Here is an 18657-nt window from a genome sequence, read left to right as displayed (position 1 = left end):
TTGCTTGCTGTTTGGCGTTTAAGGCTGGGTTTCTGTACAACACTTTGTGGCATCAGCTGATGTAAGAAGGGTTTTATAAATACATTTGATTGTAGTTGTAGTGGTGGTGGTAGTAATAGTAGTTGTGGAAGTAGTGCTGGTAGTGGAGGTGGTAGTAGTGGTGGTAGTAGTGGTGGTAGTGGTGGTGGTAGAGTTAGTGGTGGTGGTGGTGGTGATGGTAGTAGTAGTGGTGGTGATGGTTGTGGTGGTAGTAGTAGTAGTGGTAGTGATGGTTAGCTCAGGCCTAGTTTGTCATAGGCTAAAGGATGATTTAGTGTGTGAGAGATAGGCGGTACCCTATCAATACCCGTACATGTCACATGGGTGTGTCCCAACTGACACCCTATTCCCTATATTGTGTACTACTACAGAAGGGCCCTTGTCAAAAGTAATACAGTGCATTATATAGGGAAGAGGTAATAGGTTGCCATTTAGGACACATCCATGGTGGAACTACTAGGGCTAGTAGTGATCATTGAATCAGGATTGAGTGAAGAAGCTAGAAGGGGATGATTTTGAGGTGAGAATGATATGAAGTGCAATCGGTATAACAAATATCATGACAGGAATCCAAAGGATATGAGTTATTATTTCATGTGCAATGAGTCATTAACCATCAACCATAGATTGATGATATCACAATAGTCCGCTAAGACAATCTTCTTTTACCAGATGATTGGATGATCACATCTGGACTTCAGTGCTCACTCACACTTATCACCAGTGCTGGACACTCCAACACTCAGACATCATTTACAAACAAAGCATGTGTGTTTAGTGAGTCTGTCAGATCAGAGGCAGTAGGGATGACCAGGGATGTTCTCTTGATAAGTGTGTGAATTGGACCATTTTCCTGTCCTGCTAAGCATTCAAAATGTGCTAAGCATTCAAAATGAGTACTTTTGGGTGTCAGGGAAAATGTATAGAGTAAAAAGTACATGATTATCTTTAGGAATGTAGTGGAGTAAAACTAAAAGTTTTAAAAGTCAAGAAATATAAATAGTAAAGTCTTTTTACTCAAGTACTTTCCTCCACTGCTTATCACAGCACACATTAACAGAACACTATAATAGAGTTTTAAAGGTAATTCACGGTTGAGCCGGAATGCGGAATGCACAGCATCAATCATTATCAATCTCAGAATGCGATCTGAGAACGTTTTGGAAAATGTTTTTAAAGGCCATCGTCAGCTGCCCTATAGCACGCCTTTGATTGGGGCGGCAGGGTATCCTAGTGGTTAGAGCATTGGACTAGTAACCGTAAATTCAAATCCCTGAGCTGACAAGGTACAAATCTGTCGTTCTGCACCTGAACAGGCCACTGTTCTTAAGCTGTCTTTAAAAATAAGAATTTGTTCTTAACTGACTTGCCTAGTTAAAAAAAGGTAAAATAAAATATGTATAAAAAAAGATTGAATCCTGGCCTTTCAATCTTTAACCTTGCTGGCCTGAGTTTATTTTCTCCCTGAGTGCTGTTAAGACAATGGTCTGGTCTAGCGGTGCAATGGTCTGTTCACAGAGCCTAATTGGCCACAGCTTTGTTTGTACTGCAGTTGTTGAGAATTCATTTGGTGCATCGTGTATCCTCTCTCTCCCTGGTTGCTGACAATCTGCAGGGCTGCAGACAGTCCCACGCTCTAATCTCCTTAGAAGTACTCAGCAGAATGCAGCTAGCTAGCGCCCTAGTGCATATTCAGCTAGGGCAGTACTGCTGTGTGGAAAGCAAGCTAGCTAGCTCACAGCCTGCCTGCTGCCAGTTTTTAACCGCTTTGTTCCAACCTCGGGGAAACTCCAGTGGTTAGGTGACTGTAGGCAGGTCTCTCATGTGGAAACATTAAACAGAGTTAAAAAAACAGTTTCCTCCTTAAATATTTGTGCTCTTCTCCTTCCTTGTTAGTGTTTCATCTTCCTTTCCAGAATTACTCTTGGACTACTTTAGAAGTGGATACATATGATACTCATTCATCTAACACAGATTATGTCCTTTTATGTACAGATGTAGGACCATAATTTGACCTATGTCTTATATTATTTGACCAAAATAATCCTGCAGCAACAGAACACTTGAACGTTTAGTCCATAATGTTGCTTGATCGGTGCTAAGGCTATTAGCTGGACATAAGTAGGTGCAATGCTGTTAATATAAAAAGTGCAATACAGTTAATAAAACCATGTGTTAGTGTGGGTTTTCAGTGAATTTATGTAAATCACAAAGCTCATCTGCATTTCCTGTGGTGCAGGACCATTCTCAGCAACAAAAGAGTGATCAAATTAAGATCCTACAGCTGTACAACACTCTGATGTTTGTGACATGGTATGCGCGACCTAAGGCAATAGCTTCTTTATCTACAGTGTATGCTGAATATCTCTAATGAAAGTAGTGGCTAATATGATAGGGACGTGACCGGTCATTTGATAGCAACATGCATAGCAACCAGACCCTGAAGACAAGCAAAACAAAACTGTCAAATGTATTGTATATTTTCTCCTCTAATTAGTTAGTGATGTTCATACTGTAGGAATAGCAAAGGTGTCTCCATTGACGTCACAATGTCAACAGATGTGTTTCTCACAGATCACAGTGTTGGTGTAAATGACTTGATTTAAAGGAAAGTAGAAGAGAGGACTCTGTCCTTTCAGCAGCAGTAGTTCACCCATCCAACTTTTATGGTGGATTTTCTTGGTTTTAGTTTTAAGAGAGTACCATCTGGGATGTGATTTCCCTGAATCCAGGCCAAAGCCAGGCCGGGCCCGGCAGTCTAAAAGAAGCTCTGTAATTACTACAAACTGGTTAGCCACCCTCTACCACAGCTCCTCGCAGGACCACCATTTACTGGAAATCCAGCCCCAAGCACCAAGCAACCCCAGCCTCAGCCCACAACTTCAGCCTCAGCCCCAGCTACAGCTCCCCAGCCCCGGCCCCAGCTACAGCTCCCCAGCCCCAGCTACAGCTCCCCAGCCCCAGCTACAGCTCCCCAGCCCCAGCTACAGCTCCCCAGCCCCGGCCCCAGCTACAGCTCCCCAGCCCACAACTTCAGCCTCAGCCCCAGCTACAGCTCCCCAGCCCCGGCCCCAGCTACAGCTCCCCAGCCTTAGCCCCAGCCCCAGCTACAGCTCCCCAGCCCCGGCCCCAGCTACAGCTCCCCAGCCTTAGCCCCAGCCCCAGCTACGGCTCCCCAGCCCCAGCTACAGCTCCCCAGCCCCAGCTACAGCTCCCCAGCCCCGGCCCCAGCTACAGCTTCCCAGCCTTAGCCCCAGCCCCAGCTACGGCTCCCCAGCCCCAGCTACAGCTCCCCAGCCCCAGCTCCCCAGCCTTAGCCCCAGCCCCAGCTACAACTCCCCAGCCCCAGCTACAGCTCACCAACCCCAGCTACAGCTCCCCATCCTTATCCCCAGCTCCAGCTACAGCTCCCCAGCCTCAGCTACAGCTCCCCAGCCCCAGCTACAGCTCCCCAGCCCCAGCTACAGGTTCCCAGCCCCAGCTACAGCTCCCCAGCCCCAGCTACAGCTCCCCAGCCTTAGCCCCAGCCCCAGCTACAGCTCCCCAGCCCCAGTTACAGCTCCCCAGCCTTAGCCCCAGACCCAGCCACAGCTCCCCAGCCTCAGCCCCAGCTACAGCCCCACAGCTTCTGCCCCAGCCCCATGCAGTCCCGGCCCAGCACCAAGCCCCAGCCCAGGCTGCTTTGGTAGGCCAGACCCCTGGTGACGGCAAGGCAAGGCAAGGCTCCAACCTCCAACCGTGGGCTTAACATGACCTGCCTGGCCTGCTAGAACGCTAGGATAGCTCCTCCTCCTCTTCCTCCTCCTGATCCCAAGGAAGAAAACAAAATGAGCCATGCCACTGCAAGAAACTGGATTCAAACATGATTGTCAGACAAAGGAAAGTGAACGACTGTTTCCAATACATATTTGCAGTAGATTCAATTACCAATCATTTGTTTCCCTCTGTCTCTGTCTTTCACAGATGGCAATGCTGTCGTGTAGGAGAGGTAGATTGTATTAGCAACAGGGAGAGATTTGACAGTGTGTGCACTGACTGCTCATGGACTGGATTCTGTGCCAGAAGGCTTGATTTATCCTCCTGGATCCCAAATTCAAAACATAACACTTCAGCCTGCCAGCATATAAACCGGGAGTGGAAATTAAGGCCATGCTTAAAAAATCATGGGAAACCATCACTCAAGTAAACAAGAAATCTGTAAACAAGGAGAGATATAATTCCAGTTTATTATGACAATATTTAGTCACATTATAATCTAGAATACTGTATAATAGGCAGTTCATTTGTAAGGATTTATCAGTTAATCTTTCAAGGATTTATATATACAGCTATCTAACATTTTAAGAAGATTAAACTTTTCATTTCATACAGTTTTAAATGAAACATCCCAATTGAGACCAAATTCATTCACCCATCATTTGATCTCAAAACCAAATGAAATGCCAGTACTGTGTATGATACAATGAAGGGACTTCCCAGCGTAGACTATGTCGGACGAGGCCTCAGTAACAGCAGACAGAACTAACCTAAAGAGGCCATCTGTTGACCTGAGCCTAGCTACTCAGTTCATATATAAACAAACCTGTCTTGTGCTCTGATGGAGTCCTCCACACCAGACCTGGGTTCAAATAGCATTTATTTTCTTTCAAGTACTTTGAGAGTTTGATTGAGGCTGCCTGATGTGCCAGCCAGGTGGGCGGGGTTCACAGTTTTGGGACTATTCCATTTGTTCCTTTGCACCATCCATTGAAGCTCAATTTAAATCAAGCACAAGCTAAAGAGAGAGACAGTGGAACTTAGGTAGACAGACAGAGACCTACAGTACAGTATAGATACCCAGGTAGCAACAGACAGACAGAGACCTACAGTACAGTATAGATACCCAGGTAGCAACAGACAGACATAGACCTACAGTACAGTATAGATACCCAGGTAGCAACAGACAGACAGAGACCTACAGTACAGTATAGATACCCAGGTAGCAACAGACAGACAGAGACCTACAGTACAGTATAGATACCCAGGTAGCAACAGACAGACAGAGACCTACAGTACAGTATAGATACCCAGGTAGCAACAGACAGGCAGAGACCTACAGTACAGTATAGATACCCAAGTAGAAACAGACAGACAGTGACCTACAGTACAGTATAGATACCCAGGGAACAGCAGACCTCTAATCCTAACAGATGGGTCACGATGAGCCCCATACGTCTAGCTAATAGCTTCCCTCTGACGTCAACCTAACCTGCAGTACCTCAGCCTGCTGCCTTTTCCCACTCCCCAGCACCTCACCTGGAAGGTTTCCATCCATCTCCGAAACAGAACCTGGGGAACCATCAACCATCTGATCCTGGGGCCCCCTATATCCCAGGTTTGGCAATGCTTGGATAGGTCAGGTCAGGTCAGGTTGGGGGGAGGTGGGCATGTTGTAGAGGCACCTGGGTAGTGACAGAGGCACCGGAGCGTGGCATATTGTCAGCCTGGGTGGCGTGGTCAGGGGACGTGGCGGCGCAGGGTCAGGTGTGTGCCATGCCAGCCTAAACCATGGCCCTCAGATGAAGGACCTCTTGGATAGAAAATGGAACCCCTGAGGAGTGTCTGTTCATTTTGTTTTGATGTTGCTTTACCTTGAGCAAGACTCAAATATGATGAACGCATCTTGAATGCTCAGGGAGACATGATCTCTAAAGGGATTATCATGATCACTTTTAGAGTTACAAAATAAACACATTTTCCACTCAAGTTTGGAGAAATATAGTTTAAATCTATATCCTAGCCAATCCTAGATCCCTATGACAGCAATAGGGAACACAAATCACCATTGTGTCCAGAACTGGGAGAATATCTCTGATATTCACCTCTCATCCTCAACAGACCAGGTTTCGGCCCAAAGGCACCCTATTCCCTATACAGGGCATTCTGAAAGTTTTAAGAACCCTTGACTTTTTTCACATTTTGTTACTTTACAGCCCTATTCTAAAATGAAAATGTATTGAAAAATATAAAATAGTTTTTTCCCCCCTCATCAATCTACACACAATACCCCATAATGACGAAGCAAAAATATGGTTTTAGAAATGTTTGCTAATGTATATTTAAAAAAACTGAAATATCACATTTACATAAGTATTCAGACCCTTTACTCAGTGCTTTGTTGAAGCACCTTTGGCAGTGATTACAGCCTCGAGTCTTCTTGGGTATGACACTACAAGCTTGGCACACCTGTATTTGGGGAGTTTCTCCGATTCTTCATGGTAGATCCTCTCAAGCTCTGTCAGGTTGGGTGGGGAGCTTCACTGCACAGCTATTTTTCGGTCTCTCCAGAGACGTTCGATCGGGTTCAAGTCCGGGCTCTGGCTGGGCCACTCAAGGACATTGAGAGACTTGTTCTGAAGCCACTCCTGCGTTGTCTTGGCTGTGTTCTTAGGGTCGTTGTCCTGTTGGAAGGTGAACCTTCGCACCAGTCTGAGGTCCTGAGCGTTTTGGAGAAGGTTTTCATCAAGGATCTCTCTGTACTTTGCTCTGTTCATTTCCCCTCAATCATGACTGGTCTCCCAGTCCCTGCCACTGAAAAATATCCCCACAGCACGCTTCACTGTAGGGATGGTGGCAGACATTCCTCCAGGCTTGACGCCTGGCATCAGGCCAAAGAGTTCAATCAAGTTGTAGAAACATCTCAAGGATGATCAATGGAAACAGGATGCAGCTCAATTTCAAGTCTTCTAGCAAAGGGTCTGAATACTTATGTAAACAAAATATTTCTGTTTTTTATTTTGAATATATTTGCAAAAATGTCTAAAAACCTGTTTTCGCTTTGTCATTATGGGTTATTGTGTGTGTAGATCGAGGAGGGATTTTTTAAAAATCCATTTGAGAATAAGGCTGTAACCTAACAAAATGGAAAGAGGGAAAAAGTCTGAATACTTTCCGAATGCGCTGTATAGTGCACTACTTTTGACCAGAGTCCTATGGGCCCTGGTTCTATGGGCCATGGTTCTATGGGCCCTGGTCCTATGGGTCCTATGGACCCTGATACTATGGACCCTGATACTATGGACCCTGGTTCTATGGGTCCTGGTCCTATGGGTCCTATGGACCCTGATACTATGGACCCTGATACTATGGACCCTGGTTCTATGGGTCCTGGTCCTATGGGTCCTGGTCCTATGGGTCCTATGGGTCCTGGTCCTATGTGCCCTGGTCCTATGGGCCCTGATCCTATGGGCCCTGATCCTATGGGTCTTATGGGCCCTGGTTCTATGGGTCCTGGTCCTATGGGCCCTGGTCCTATGGGTCCTATGGACCCTGATACTATGGACCCTGATACTATGGGTCCTGGTTCTATGGGTCCTGGACCTATGGGTCCTGGTCCTATGGGCCCTGGTCCTATGGGTCCTGGTCCTATGTGCCCTGGTCCTATGGGTCCTAGTCCTATGGGTCCTGGTCCTATGGGTCCTATGGGTCCTGGTCCGATGGGCCCTGGTCCTATGTGCCCTGGCCCTATGGGCTCTGGTTCTATGGGCCCTGGTCCTATGGGTCCTGGTCCTATGGGCCCTGGTCAACAGTAGTGCACTATATACAGTTGAAGTCAGAAGTTTACATACACATAGGTTGGAGTCTCGCTTTTCAACCACTCCACAAATTTCTTGTTAACAAACTATAGTTTTGGCAAGTAAGGACATCTACTTAGGACATCTACTTAGTGCATGACACAAGTAATTTTTCCAACATCTGTTTACAGATAGATTATTTCACTTATAATTCACTGTATCACAATTCCAGTGGGTCAGAAGTTTACACACACTAAGTTGACTGTGTCTTTAAACAGCTTGGAAAATTCCAGAAAATGATGTCCTGGCTTTAGAAGCTTCGGATAGGCTAATTGACATGATTTGAGTCAATTGGAGGTGTACCTGTGGATGTATTTCAAGGCCTACCTTCAAACTCAGTGGGAAAAAGGGAAAATCAAAAGAAATCAGCCAAGACCTCAGAAAACAATAGTAGACCTCCACAAGTCTGGTTCATCCTTGGGAGCAATTTCCAAACGCCTGAAGGTACCATGTTCATCTGTACAAACAATAGTATGCAAGTATAAACACCATGGGACCACGCAGCCGTCATACCACTCAGGAAGTAGACATGTGCTGTCTCCTAGAGATGAACATACTTTGGTGCAAAAGGTTCAAATCAATCCCAGAACAACAGCAAAGGATCTTGTGAAGATGCTGGAGGAAACAGGTACAAAAATAGCCATATCCACAGTAAAACGAGTCCTATATCGACATAACCTGAAAGGCTGCTCAGCAAGGAAGAAGTCACTGCTCCAAAACCTCCATAAAACAGTCCGACTACGGTTTGCAACTGCACATGTGGACAAAGATCGTACTTTTTTGGAGAAATGTCCTCTGGTCTGATGAAACAAATATAGAACTGTTTGGCCATAATGAACATCATTCTGTTCGGAGGAAAAAGGGGGAGGCTTGCAAGCCGAAGAACACCATCCCAGCCGTGAAGCACGGGGGTGGCAGCATCAAGTTGTGGGGGTGCTTTGCTGCAGGAGGGACTGGTGCACTTCACAAAATAGATGGCTTCATGAGGAAGAAAAATGATGTGGATATATTGAAGCAAGACATCAGGTTAAAGCTTGGTCGCAAATGGGTCTTCCAAATGGACAATGACCCCAAGCATACTTCCAAAGCTGTGGCAAAATGGCTTAAGACAACAAAGTTAAGGTATTGGAGTGGCCATCACAAAGCCCTGACCTCAATCCTATAGAACATTTGTGGGCAGAACTGAAAAAGTGTGTGCGAGCAAGGAGGCCTACAAACCTGTGACAAATTGTGAAAAACTGAGTTTAAATGTATTTGGCTAAGGTGTATGTAAACTTCCGACTTCAACTGTAGGAAGTAGGGTGACATTTGAGACAGACTCATATTGTGATTCAGGGAGACAGTGAGGCGGAAAGGCAGGGAAGCAGTGAGACAGTAAGGCAAGGAGGCAGGGAAGCAGTGAGACAGTGAGGCAGGGAGGCAGTGAGGCAGTGAGGCAGGGAGGCAGGGAAGCAGTGAGACAGTGAGGCAGCGAGGCAGCCCTTATGGCTGCTACATTCAGGATAACAATCAGTGCTCCTCTTCCCCTTCACTTTTGTTTGACTCCTCCGTTTGCACGCAAACCTGAAGCTCACGCCTCCCTGTTCTAGATGGGCAGGCCTGATAAGGCACCGACACAGTGGGCCTATCAGATCTGCCCTGCTCTGCTCTGCACTGAGGTAATAATGTGGATGAACCATAGGGCAGAAATGTGCTCCACCATCAGATGCCAGTGCGTCATAAATAAGATTTTGTTCTCTGCCTGACTTCTCTGGATAAGTTAAATAAATAAATAAAATCAGGGGACGTTCCTTGACGGTTCAGGAGGTCATGTGTTACACAGTGAACAAATTGGACAAGAAGGAAGAAAGTCTTACTCGACACTGTATAGGGCTATTCACCACCATATGTTGTCCATACCAATACACTGTCCATACCATTACACTGTCCACGCCAATACACTGTCCACGCCAATACACTGTCTATACCAATACACTGTCCATACCATTACACTGTCCACGCCAATACACTGTCTATACCAATACACTGTCCATACCAATACACTGTCCATACCAATACACTGTCCACGCCAATACACTGTCCATACCAATACACTGTCCATACCAATACACTGTCCATACCAATACACTGTCCATACCAATACACTGTCCATACCAATACACTGTCCATACCAATACACTGTCCATACCAATACACTGTCCATACCAATACACTGTCCATACCATTACACTGTCCACGCCAATACACTGTCCATACCAATACACTGTCCATACCAATACACTGTCCATACCAATACACTGTCCACGCCAATACACTGTCCACGCCAATACACTGTCTATACCAATACACTGTCCACGCCAATACACTGTCCACGCCAATACACTGTCCATACCAATACACTGTCCATACCATTACACTGTCCACGCCAATACACTGTCTATACCAATACACTGTCCACGCCAATACACTGTCTATACCAATACACTGTCCACGCCAATACACTGTCTATACCAATACACTGTCCACGCCAATACACTGTCCATACCATTACACTGTCCACGCCAATACACTGTCTATACCAATACACTGTCCACGACAATACACTGTCCATACAATACACTGTCCACGCCAATACACTGTCCATACCAATACACTGTCCATACCAATACACTGTCCACGCCAATACACTGTCCATACCAATACACTGTCCATACCAATACATTGTCCATACCAATACACTGTCCACGCCAATACACTGTCCACGCCAATACACTGTCCACGCCAATACACTGTCTATACCAATACACTGTCCATACCAATACACTGTCCATACCAATACACTGTCCATGCCAATACACTGTCCATGCCAATACACTGTCCACGCCAATACACTGTCTATACCAATACACTGTCCATACCAATACACTGTCCACGCCAATACACTGTCCATACCAATACACTGTCCATACCAATACACTGTCCATACCAATACACTGTCCACGCCAATACACTGTCCACGCCAATACACTGTCCACGCCGGTACACTGTCTATACCAATACACTGTCCATACCAATACACTGTCCATGCCAATACACTGTCCATGCCAATACACTGTCCACGCCAATACACTGTCCACGCCAATACACTGTCTATACCAATACACTGTCCACACCAATACACTGTCTATACCAATACACTGTCCATACCAATACACTGTCCATACCAATACACTGTCCACACCAATACACTGTCCACACCAATACACTGTCTATACCAATACACTGTCTATTCCAATACACTGTCCATACCAATACACTGTCCACACCAATACACTGTCTATACCAATACACTGTCTTTACCAATACACTGTCCACACCAATACACTGTCCATACCAATACACTGTCTATACCAATACACTGTCCATACCAATACACTGTCCACACCAATACACTGTCCACGCCAATACACTGTCCATACCAATACACTGTCTATACCAATACACACACTGTCCACACCAATACACTGTCCACACCAATAGACTGTCCATACCAATACACTGTCAATACCAATACACTGTCCACACCAATACACTGTCCACACCAATACTCTGTCCACACCAATACACTGTCCACACCAATACACTGTCTATACCAATACATTGTCCCTACCAATACACTGTCCACACCAATACACTGTCCATACCAATACACTGTCCATACCAATACACTGTCCATACCAATACACTGTCTATACCAATACACTGTCCACACCAATACACTGTCCATACCAATACACTGTCCATACCAATACATGTCAATACTCTGTCAGGACCAACAACATTAATGGGGAAGTCTATGGAAAATTTAGGGTGCATCCCACATGACACCAAATTCCAATAATAGTGGATTACTTTTGACTAAAGTAGGAATAGGGTGCCATTTTGACTCAGATTTCTATGGACGGTGAGCCAAGCTGGTCAGGGCTGTCATTTGCTGATAGCAGTGGTGAGAAAGGTCATGTTCCTGATAGACATCTAACCTGAGGCAGTAGCTGATTGAGGTTGGCATGTTGCTCTAATTGGTCCACTGAAGGACAGACACTATGCTCTTAAGGACATTGTATCAACAATGAGATCGTCCCAAATGGTACCCCATTCCATTTATAGTGCACTACTGTTGACCAGAGTAAGGCACTATAGAGGGACTAGGGCGGCTTTGGAAACGTAACCGACATTTGACCAGGATGACTCATTTCTGCTTGTGATTGGTAGAGCTAGAGTGAGATGTGTGCCATTCTGTCAGTGTTAAGCTCTTTAATCTGATTGTATTGACACTTAGTGGCGCTGTCCGCTGAATGACAATCCTGAGAGCGAGCACATCCGGAGAGGCTAAAATAAATAAAAAACAATTACATTTACGTGGATCAATGCAACAGACGTTTTCATTTGAATTGTATTATCTTATCATTTGAAGGTTGCTATGGAGATAAAACAATGTTTCCTGGTACATAAATGCCACTTTCAGTAAAGGGGATCTAACATCTACTGTGGGTAGACTTTAAAGCATCATTGCTATTCTGGGGAGTAGTTTTTCAAGATGGTATGTCTGGTGTAGCCTGGCTATAATCATTGAAACGCTGGTCACATTTCACAGCCCATAAACTGTACATGTATTCACTGCCTGTTTACATGTTCTGCCTGCTGCTCCCTGACCTTCTACCGTCGACACACACACACACACACACACACACACACACACACACACACACACACACACACACACACACACACACACACACACACACACACACACACACACACACACACACACACACACACACACACACACACACACACAGCACGTCTGACACATCTGAATTCTCTCTCATACGTGGTAAGGGACTCAACGTTGATTTACTCCAGGAATGGTTAAGGAATTTGAATCAGGGTTGTTGTTGTGTGAGACTAGTACTGTGAGTAGGCTATCTTGGCTATAGGGACTTAGTTCCCAGCAGTCACAGGTGCAGTGGGTCCAGTGTGGCTGCCGCCGGCGACCCTGGTCTGCCGCTCCTCTCTGGGGAGAGAGCACAGGTGGCTGGGAGCTGTGCCGAAGCGTAGGGCAGCGCTGTTGCATGTGGCAACGGGCCAACCGCTCACAGAGCATATGCCAGGCCAGGGCCTAGGAGGAGAGACACACCGCACCGGCACTCTGTGCCAGGCACAAACAAACTAGTGATGGAGAGAGAGAGAGAGAGGTTTTTCATATGTAAAAATAGCCACACAAGCACAGGTCCTTTGGAAGGGAGCATATGCTGCTAGTTGTTTTAGTATTTGTTGTTGATTTTGCTTGGCAGGATATTCCATGTACAGTATGTGTGTGTGTGACCAAATTGAATGACCAAATAATTGGATATATTTGGATCTCAATCTGATTAAGATAGTGTTATACGTTTGAATAAGTGTCTTATTTGCTGAGTATTCCAAAACAAATTAATTCAAAGATCCTGTGAGACCTCAATTATATTAAAGAAGTCGAAAAGTAATGTTATTCCAGAAGACCAAGGTTCCTTAACTGGGCTTATACAACATGGACCAAAGTTAGTCTAGATAACTGTGTATTTCAACCCAGAAAGCAGAGTGAGCGCCAGCTTGTGTTAATATCATATTTCATCAGTTATGTAAATGACGTCCTGCTGTTAGAGAAGTGGAACAGGGCTGTGTTCAGGTTCCACCCCAAAATGCATGGAAATGAGCTAGCCGCAGGGCAGTGGATGACCTCCGCCTCGCCTCGCCCGTCGATGATGGGAGCTCTGCTCCCCCGTGCCTCCTTCTACAACCCTCTCTATTCTTGCCTGACAGAGCACTGCCGAGGGGGAGACGTAGCTACACTGCCTCTGTTCTGTTTGGATACAAAAGACGGATTTGGCCAAGTTGTTTATCTGGAAACGTGTTAAAAAAGTCCTCCTTAGTGAACTTAGCAATCCTCTCATTGTGCATCAGCCCTTCAAAGCCAAGCCGCTCAGTACTCACGCAAGTCCATCTGCTGTACGTGTTTCTATCTATTTTTACAACATGGCTGCTGAGGTTTAAATAGTTCAAACCCCCCCAAAATGTTTATTCAATGAGGGAGAGTGTAATAAATGTTTATTCAATGAGGGAGAGCATAATAAATGTTTATCCAATGATGGAGAGTGTAATACATGTTTATTCAATGAGGGAGAGTGTAATAAATGTTTATTCAATGAGGGAGAGTGTAAAACATGTTTATCCAATGATGGAGAGTGTAATAAATGTTTATTCAACGAGGGAGAGTGTAAAAAATGTTTATTCAATGAGGGAGAGCATAATAAATGTTTATCCAATGATGGAGAGTGTAATGCATGTTTATTCAATGAGGGAGAGTGTAATAAATGTTTATTCAATGAGGGAGAGTGTAAAAAATGTTTATCCAATGATGGAGAGTGTAATAAATGTTTATTCAATGAGGGAGAGTGTAATACATGTTTATTCAATGAGAGAGAGTGTAATAAATGTCTATTCAACGAGGGAGAGTGTAATAAATGTTTATTCAACGAGGGAGAGTGTAATAAATGTTTATTCAACGAGGGAGAGTGTAATAAATGTTTATTCAACGAGGGAGAGTGTAATACATGTTTATTCAACGAGGGAGAGTGTAATAAATGTTTATTCAACGAGGGAGAGTGTAATAAATGCAAGTCAATAAACAAACTGGAGATGCATTGTTGTATGACTGGCGTGGAAGGGTTTGGTTTGGAGTGGGGGGGTGGGTGGGGTTGTCAGAATCCACACCAGTGTTGTATTTTTCCATTTCCACTCTTTTTCTCTCCATCGTATCTCACTGAGCCTGTGATGAGGCTGTGGTAGACACCGCCCAAGTCCCAAATAGTACCCTATTCCCTATTTAGTGCACTACTTCTGACCAGATCGAGTAAAAAGTAGAACACCATAGGAGATAGGGTGCAATTTGGTACACAGCACTGACAGCACCAGGTGAGAAACATCCACTGACAGCTCCTCTCTGAGGAAACCTAGTTGTCCAGGTAAGACACATCCACTGACAGCTCCTCTCTGAGGAAACCTAGTTGTCCAGGTGAGACACATCCACTGACAGCTCCTCTCTGAGAAAACCTAGTTGTCCAGGTGAGACACATCCACTGACCGCTCCTCTCTGAGGAAACCTAGTTGTCCAGGTAAGACACATCCACTGACAGCTCCTCTCTGAGGAAACCTAGTTGTCCAGGTGAGACACATCCACTGACAGCTCCTCTCTGAGGAAACCTAGTTGTCCAGGTGAGACACATCCACTGACAGCTCCTCTCTGAGGAAACCTAGTTGTCCAGGTGAGACACATCCACTGACAGCTCTTCTCTGAGGAAACCTAGTTGTCCAGGTGAGACACATCCACTGACCGCTCCTCTCTGAGGAAACGTAGTTGTCCAGGTGAGACACATCCACTGACAGCTCTTCTCTGAGGAAACCTAGTTGTCCAGGTGAGAAACATCCACTGACAGCTCTTCTTCTGAGGAAACCTAGTTGTCCAGGTGAGACACATCCACTGACAGCTCCTCTCTGAGGAAACCTAGTTGTCCAGGTAAGACACATCCACTGACAGCTCCTCTCTGAGGAAACTTAGTTGTCCAGGTGAGACACATCCACTGACCGCTCCTCTCTGAGGAAACCTAGTTGTCCAGGCAAGACACATCCACTGACAGCTCCTCTCTGAGGAAACCTAGTTGTCCAGGTGAGACACATCCACTGACAGCTCCTCTCTGAGAAAACCTAGTTGTCCAGGTGAGACACATCCACTGACCGCTCCTCTCTGAGGAAACCTAGTTGTCCAGGTAAGACACATCCACTGACAGCTCCTCTCTGAGGAAACCTAGTTGTCCAGGTGAGACACATCCACTGACAGCTCCTCTCTGAGGAAACCTAGTTGTCCAGGTGAGACACATCCACTGACAGCTCCTCTCTGAGGAAACCTAGTTGTCCAGGTGAGACACATCCACTGACAGCTCTTCTCTGAGGAAACCTAGTTGTCCAGGTGAGACACATCCACTGACCGCTCCTCTCTGAGGAAACCTAGTTGTCCAGGTGAGACACATCCACTGACAGCTCTTCTCTGAGGAAACCTAGTTGTCCAGGTGAGAAACATCCACTGACAGCTCTTCTTCTGAGGAAACCTAGTTGTCCAGGTGAGACACATCCACTGACAGCTCCTCTCTGAGGAAACCTAGTTGTCCAGGTGAGACACATCCACTGACAGTTCTTCTTCTGAGGAAATCTAGTTGTCCAGGTGAGACACATCCACTGACAGCTCTTCTTCTGAGGAAATCTAGTTGTCCAGGTGAGACACATCCACTGACAGCTCCTCTCTGAGGAAACCTAGTTGTCCAGGTGAGAGTGAGACACATCCACTGACAGCTCCTCTCTGAGGAAACCTAGTTGTCCAGGTGAGAGTGAGACACATTCATTATGACAGATCCCTCTTAAGGAGCGTGGCATGTTTAGCATTTAAAATGTCTGTCTAATCAACACATCAGTGCTATCTTGTTAGTTATTAATAATGTCTATGGCTTGAAACACAGTGCCTCTTGCTGACGACCAGCTGATTGGTTCCTTGCAAACAGGCTGGTTGGTGTCACGTCCTGACCTTAGTTCCTTTTTTATGTCTCTGTTTTAGTTTGGTCAGGGCGTGAGTTGGGGTGGGCATTCTATGTTTTTGTTCTAGGTTTTGTATTTCTGCTTTTGGCCTGGTATGGTTCCCAATCAGAGGCAGCTGTCAATCGTTGTCTCTGATTGAGAACCATACTTAGGTAGCCTGCGTTCCCGCTATGATTTGTGAGTAGTTGTTTTCTGTTTAGTGTATTCACCTGACAGAACTGTTTTGTTTCTTCCATTCACTTTGTTATTCAAGTATGATACAAAAGGATGCATCATGTGATTTCCTAATTAACCTTCAACTGTTTATCCTTCCGGTTAGTTGAAGTAAATGCCCCAAAAACAAGCACGATAAAGCTACACTCATTTAATCTCAGATTTATAGTCCAACAATTTTAGTTTAGTATAGTTGTTTTCTCTTGCTAAACATTAGCCTTGTTGATATTGTCCATTGATGTTCCTAATGCCATAAGATAAACTCCAAGGTCAATGACAGGGAGACAGTTCTAATCCCTTTAACTCCTCTACAAGGTCAATGACAGGGAGACAGTTCTAATCCCTTTAACTCCTCTACAAGGTCAATGACAGGGAGACAGTTCTAATCCCTTTAACTCCTCTACAAGGTCAATGACAGGGAGACAGTTCTAATCACTGTTCCTTTCTCCATGTTGATGAATCAGATCACACTTCAACGACAACACAAAGGACATGGTGTTCTTGTTTGGAATAGAAATCCCTGGAAAATGGCTTCCGGACGTCTTTTCCAATGAGCATGTGTCCCAGTCATCGAAGTCTCATTAGAGAGAGACTATGGAGTAGTTAGAGGCCCTGAAAGGAATGGAAGAGTCAGGACTTTCACTAAATGTAATCTCCCATCAGGCTCAACTGTTCCCCCTCACTCTGACTGATAGATACACATCGACGACAAGAGATAAGATTACAAATGGCGGCAGGCAGAGAGAGAAACAATGTGCCTGCCTATACGGTCGCACATCTTATAATGAAGTGGTAAAATGTGAATCATCTTTGTTTTAAAGTGGAACAAGGAAAACGTCTTCTGGTTGCATCAGCACAGTTTGACTGAGACTACATACTGTAGAATGAGATGTCTTCCTCCATGATGATGAGCAGTTCATTTTGCAATGCCTTGAGAATGTCATCAGGGCCTGCTGAATCATATTTGCTGAGGCAAAGACCTATTCATCATCATTGCTGAGAACTGATGTCAGTGTTTTTCATTTGGAGTGCTCACGAGAAGGCATTTATATGTCCTTGTTGACTGGAAGGGTTGTGAGGAAGGAGAAAACTCCCTCTCTGTCCAGAGGGAAATGTCAATACAACACACAGTGCAAAAGGTCAACCAATATCAGCGACAGCCACACTGTTTACACCTCTTCACACTTAACTATCTTCAGCTCTGTTATTATAACATATGTCGTTATTAAGCAATAAGGCATGGGGGGTTGTGGTATATGGCCAATATACCACGGCTAAGGGCTATTCTTAGACACGAGGCATCGTTGAGTGCCAGGATACAGCCCCTAGCCGTGGTAAATTGGCCATATACCATAAACTCCAGAGGTGCCTTATTGCTATTATAAACAGGTTACCAATGTAAGTAGAACAGTAAAAATACATGTTTTGTCATACCTGTGGTATACAGTCTGATATACCATGGCTGTCAGCCAAACAGCATTCAGGGCTGGAACTACCCAGTTTACAATACAGTATATATATTGAGTAAGACAAATAAAACACAAAATACAGGCTTATGAGAGACTTTCCAACAGGTGCCTCCGAAAAGCATGTTTTGATTGAAACAACCTCATTAAAATCAAATCAAATCAAATCAAATTGATTTATATAGCCCTTCGTACATCAGCTGATATCTCAAAGTGCTGTACAGAAACCCAGCCTAAAACCCCAAACAGCAAGCAATGCAGGTGTAGAAGCACGGTGGCTAGGAAAAACTCCCTAGAAAGGCCAAAACCTAGAGAGGAACCAGGCTATGGAGGGTGGCCAGTCCTCTTCTGGTTGTGCCGGGTGGAGATTATAACAGAACATGGCCAAGATGTTCAAATGTTCATAAATTACCAGCATGGTCAAATAATAATTATCACAGTAGTTGTCGAGGGTGCAGCAAGTCAGCACCTCAGGAGTAAATGTCAGGTGGCTTTTCATAGCCGATCATTAAGAGTATCTCTACCACTCCTGCTGTCTCTAGAGAGTTGAAAACAGCAGGTCTGGGACAGGTAGCACGTCCGGTGAACAGGTCAGGATTCCATAGCCGCAGGCAGAACAGCTGAAACTGGAGCAGCAGCACGGC

General features: G+C 45.2%; 1 protein-coding gene across 1 annotated transcript in view; it reads left to right on the top strand.

The window, feature by feature from the left end:
• Positions 1-548: 548 nt before the first annotated feature.
• LOC118944052 (predicted GPI-anchored protein 58) overlaps positions 549-18657 on the top strand; it is a 37468-nt gene continuing 19359 nt past the window's right edge. The window contains exons 1-4 of the mRNA XM_036961607.1: positions 549-559; positions 3010-3209; positions 3329-3506; positions 3593-3724. Coding sequence (XP_036817502.1) covers positions 549-559; positions 3010-3209; positions 3329-3506; positions 3593-3724 — 521 coding nt within the window. The remainder of the gene's footprint in view (positions 560-3009; positions 3210-3328; positions 3507-3592; positions 3725-18657) is intronic.

The sequence above is a fragment of the Oncorhynchus mykiss genome, chromosome 2, assembly GCF_013265735.2.
Source record: "Oncorhynchus mykiss isolate Arlee chromosome 2, USDA_OmykA_1.1, whole genome shotgun sequence".
NCBI lineage: Eukaryota > Metazoa > Chordata > Actinopteri > Salmoniformes > Salmonidae > Oncorhynchus > Oncorhynchus mykiss.
This window is presented reverse-complemented; position numbering and strand designations above follow the sequence as displayed.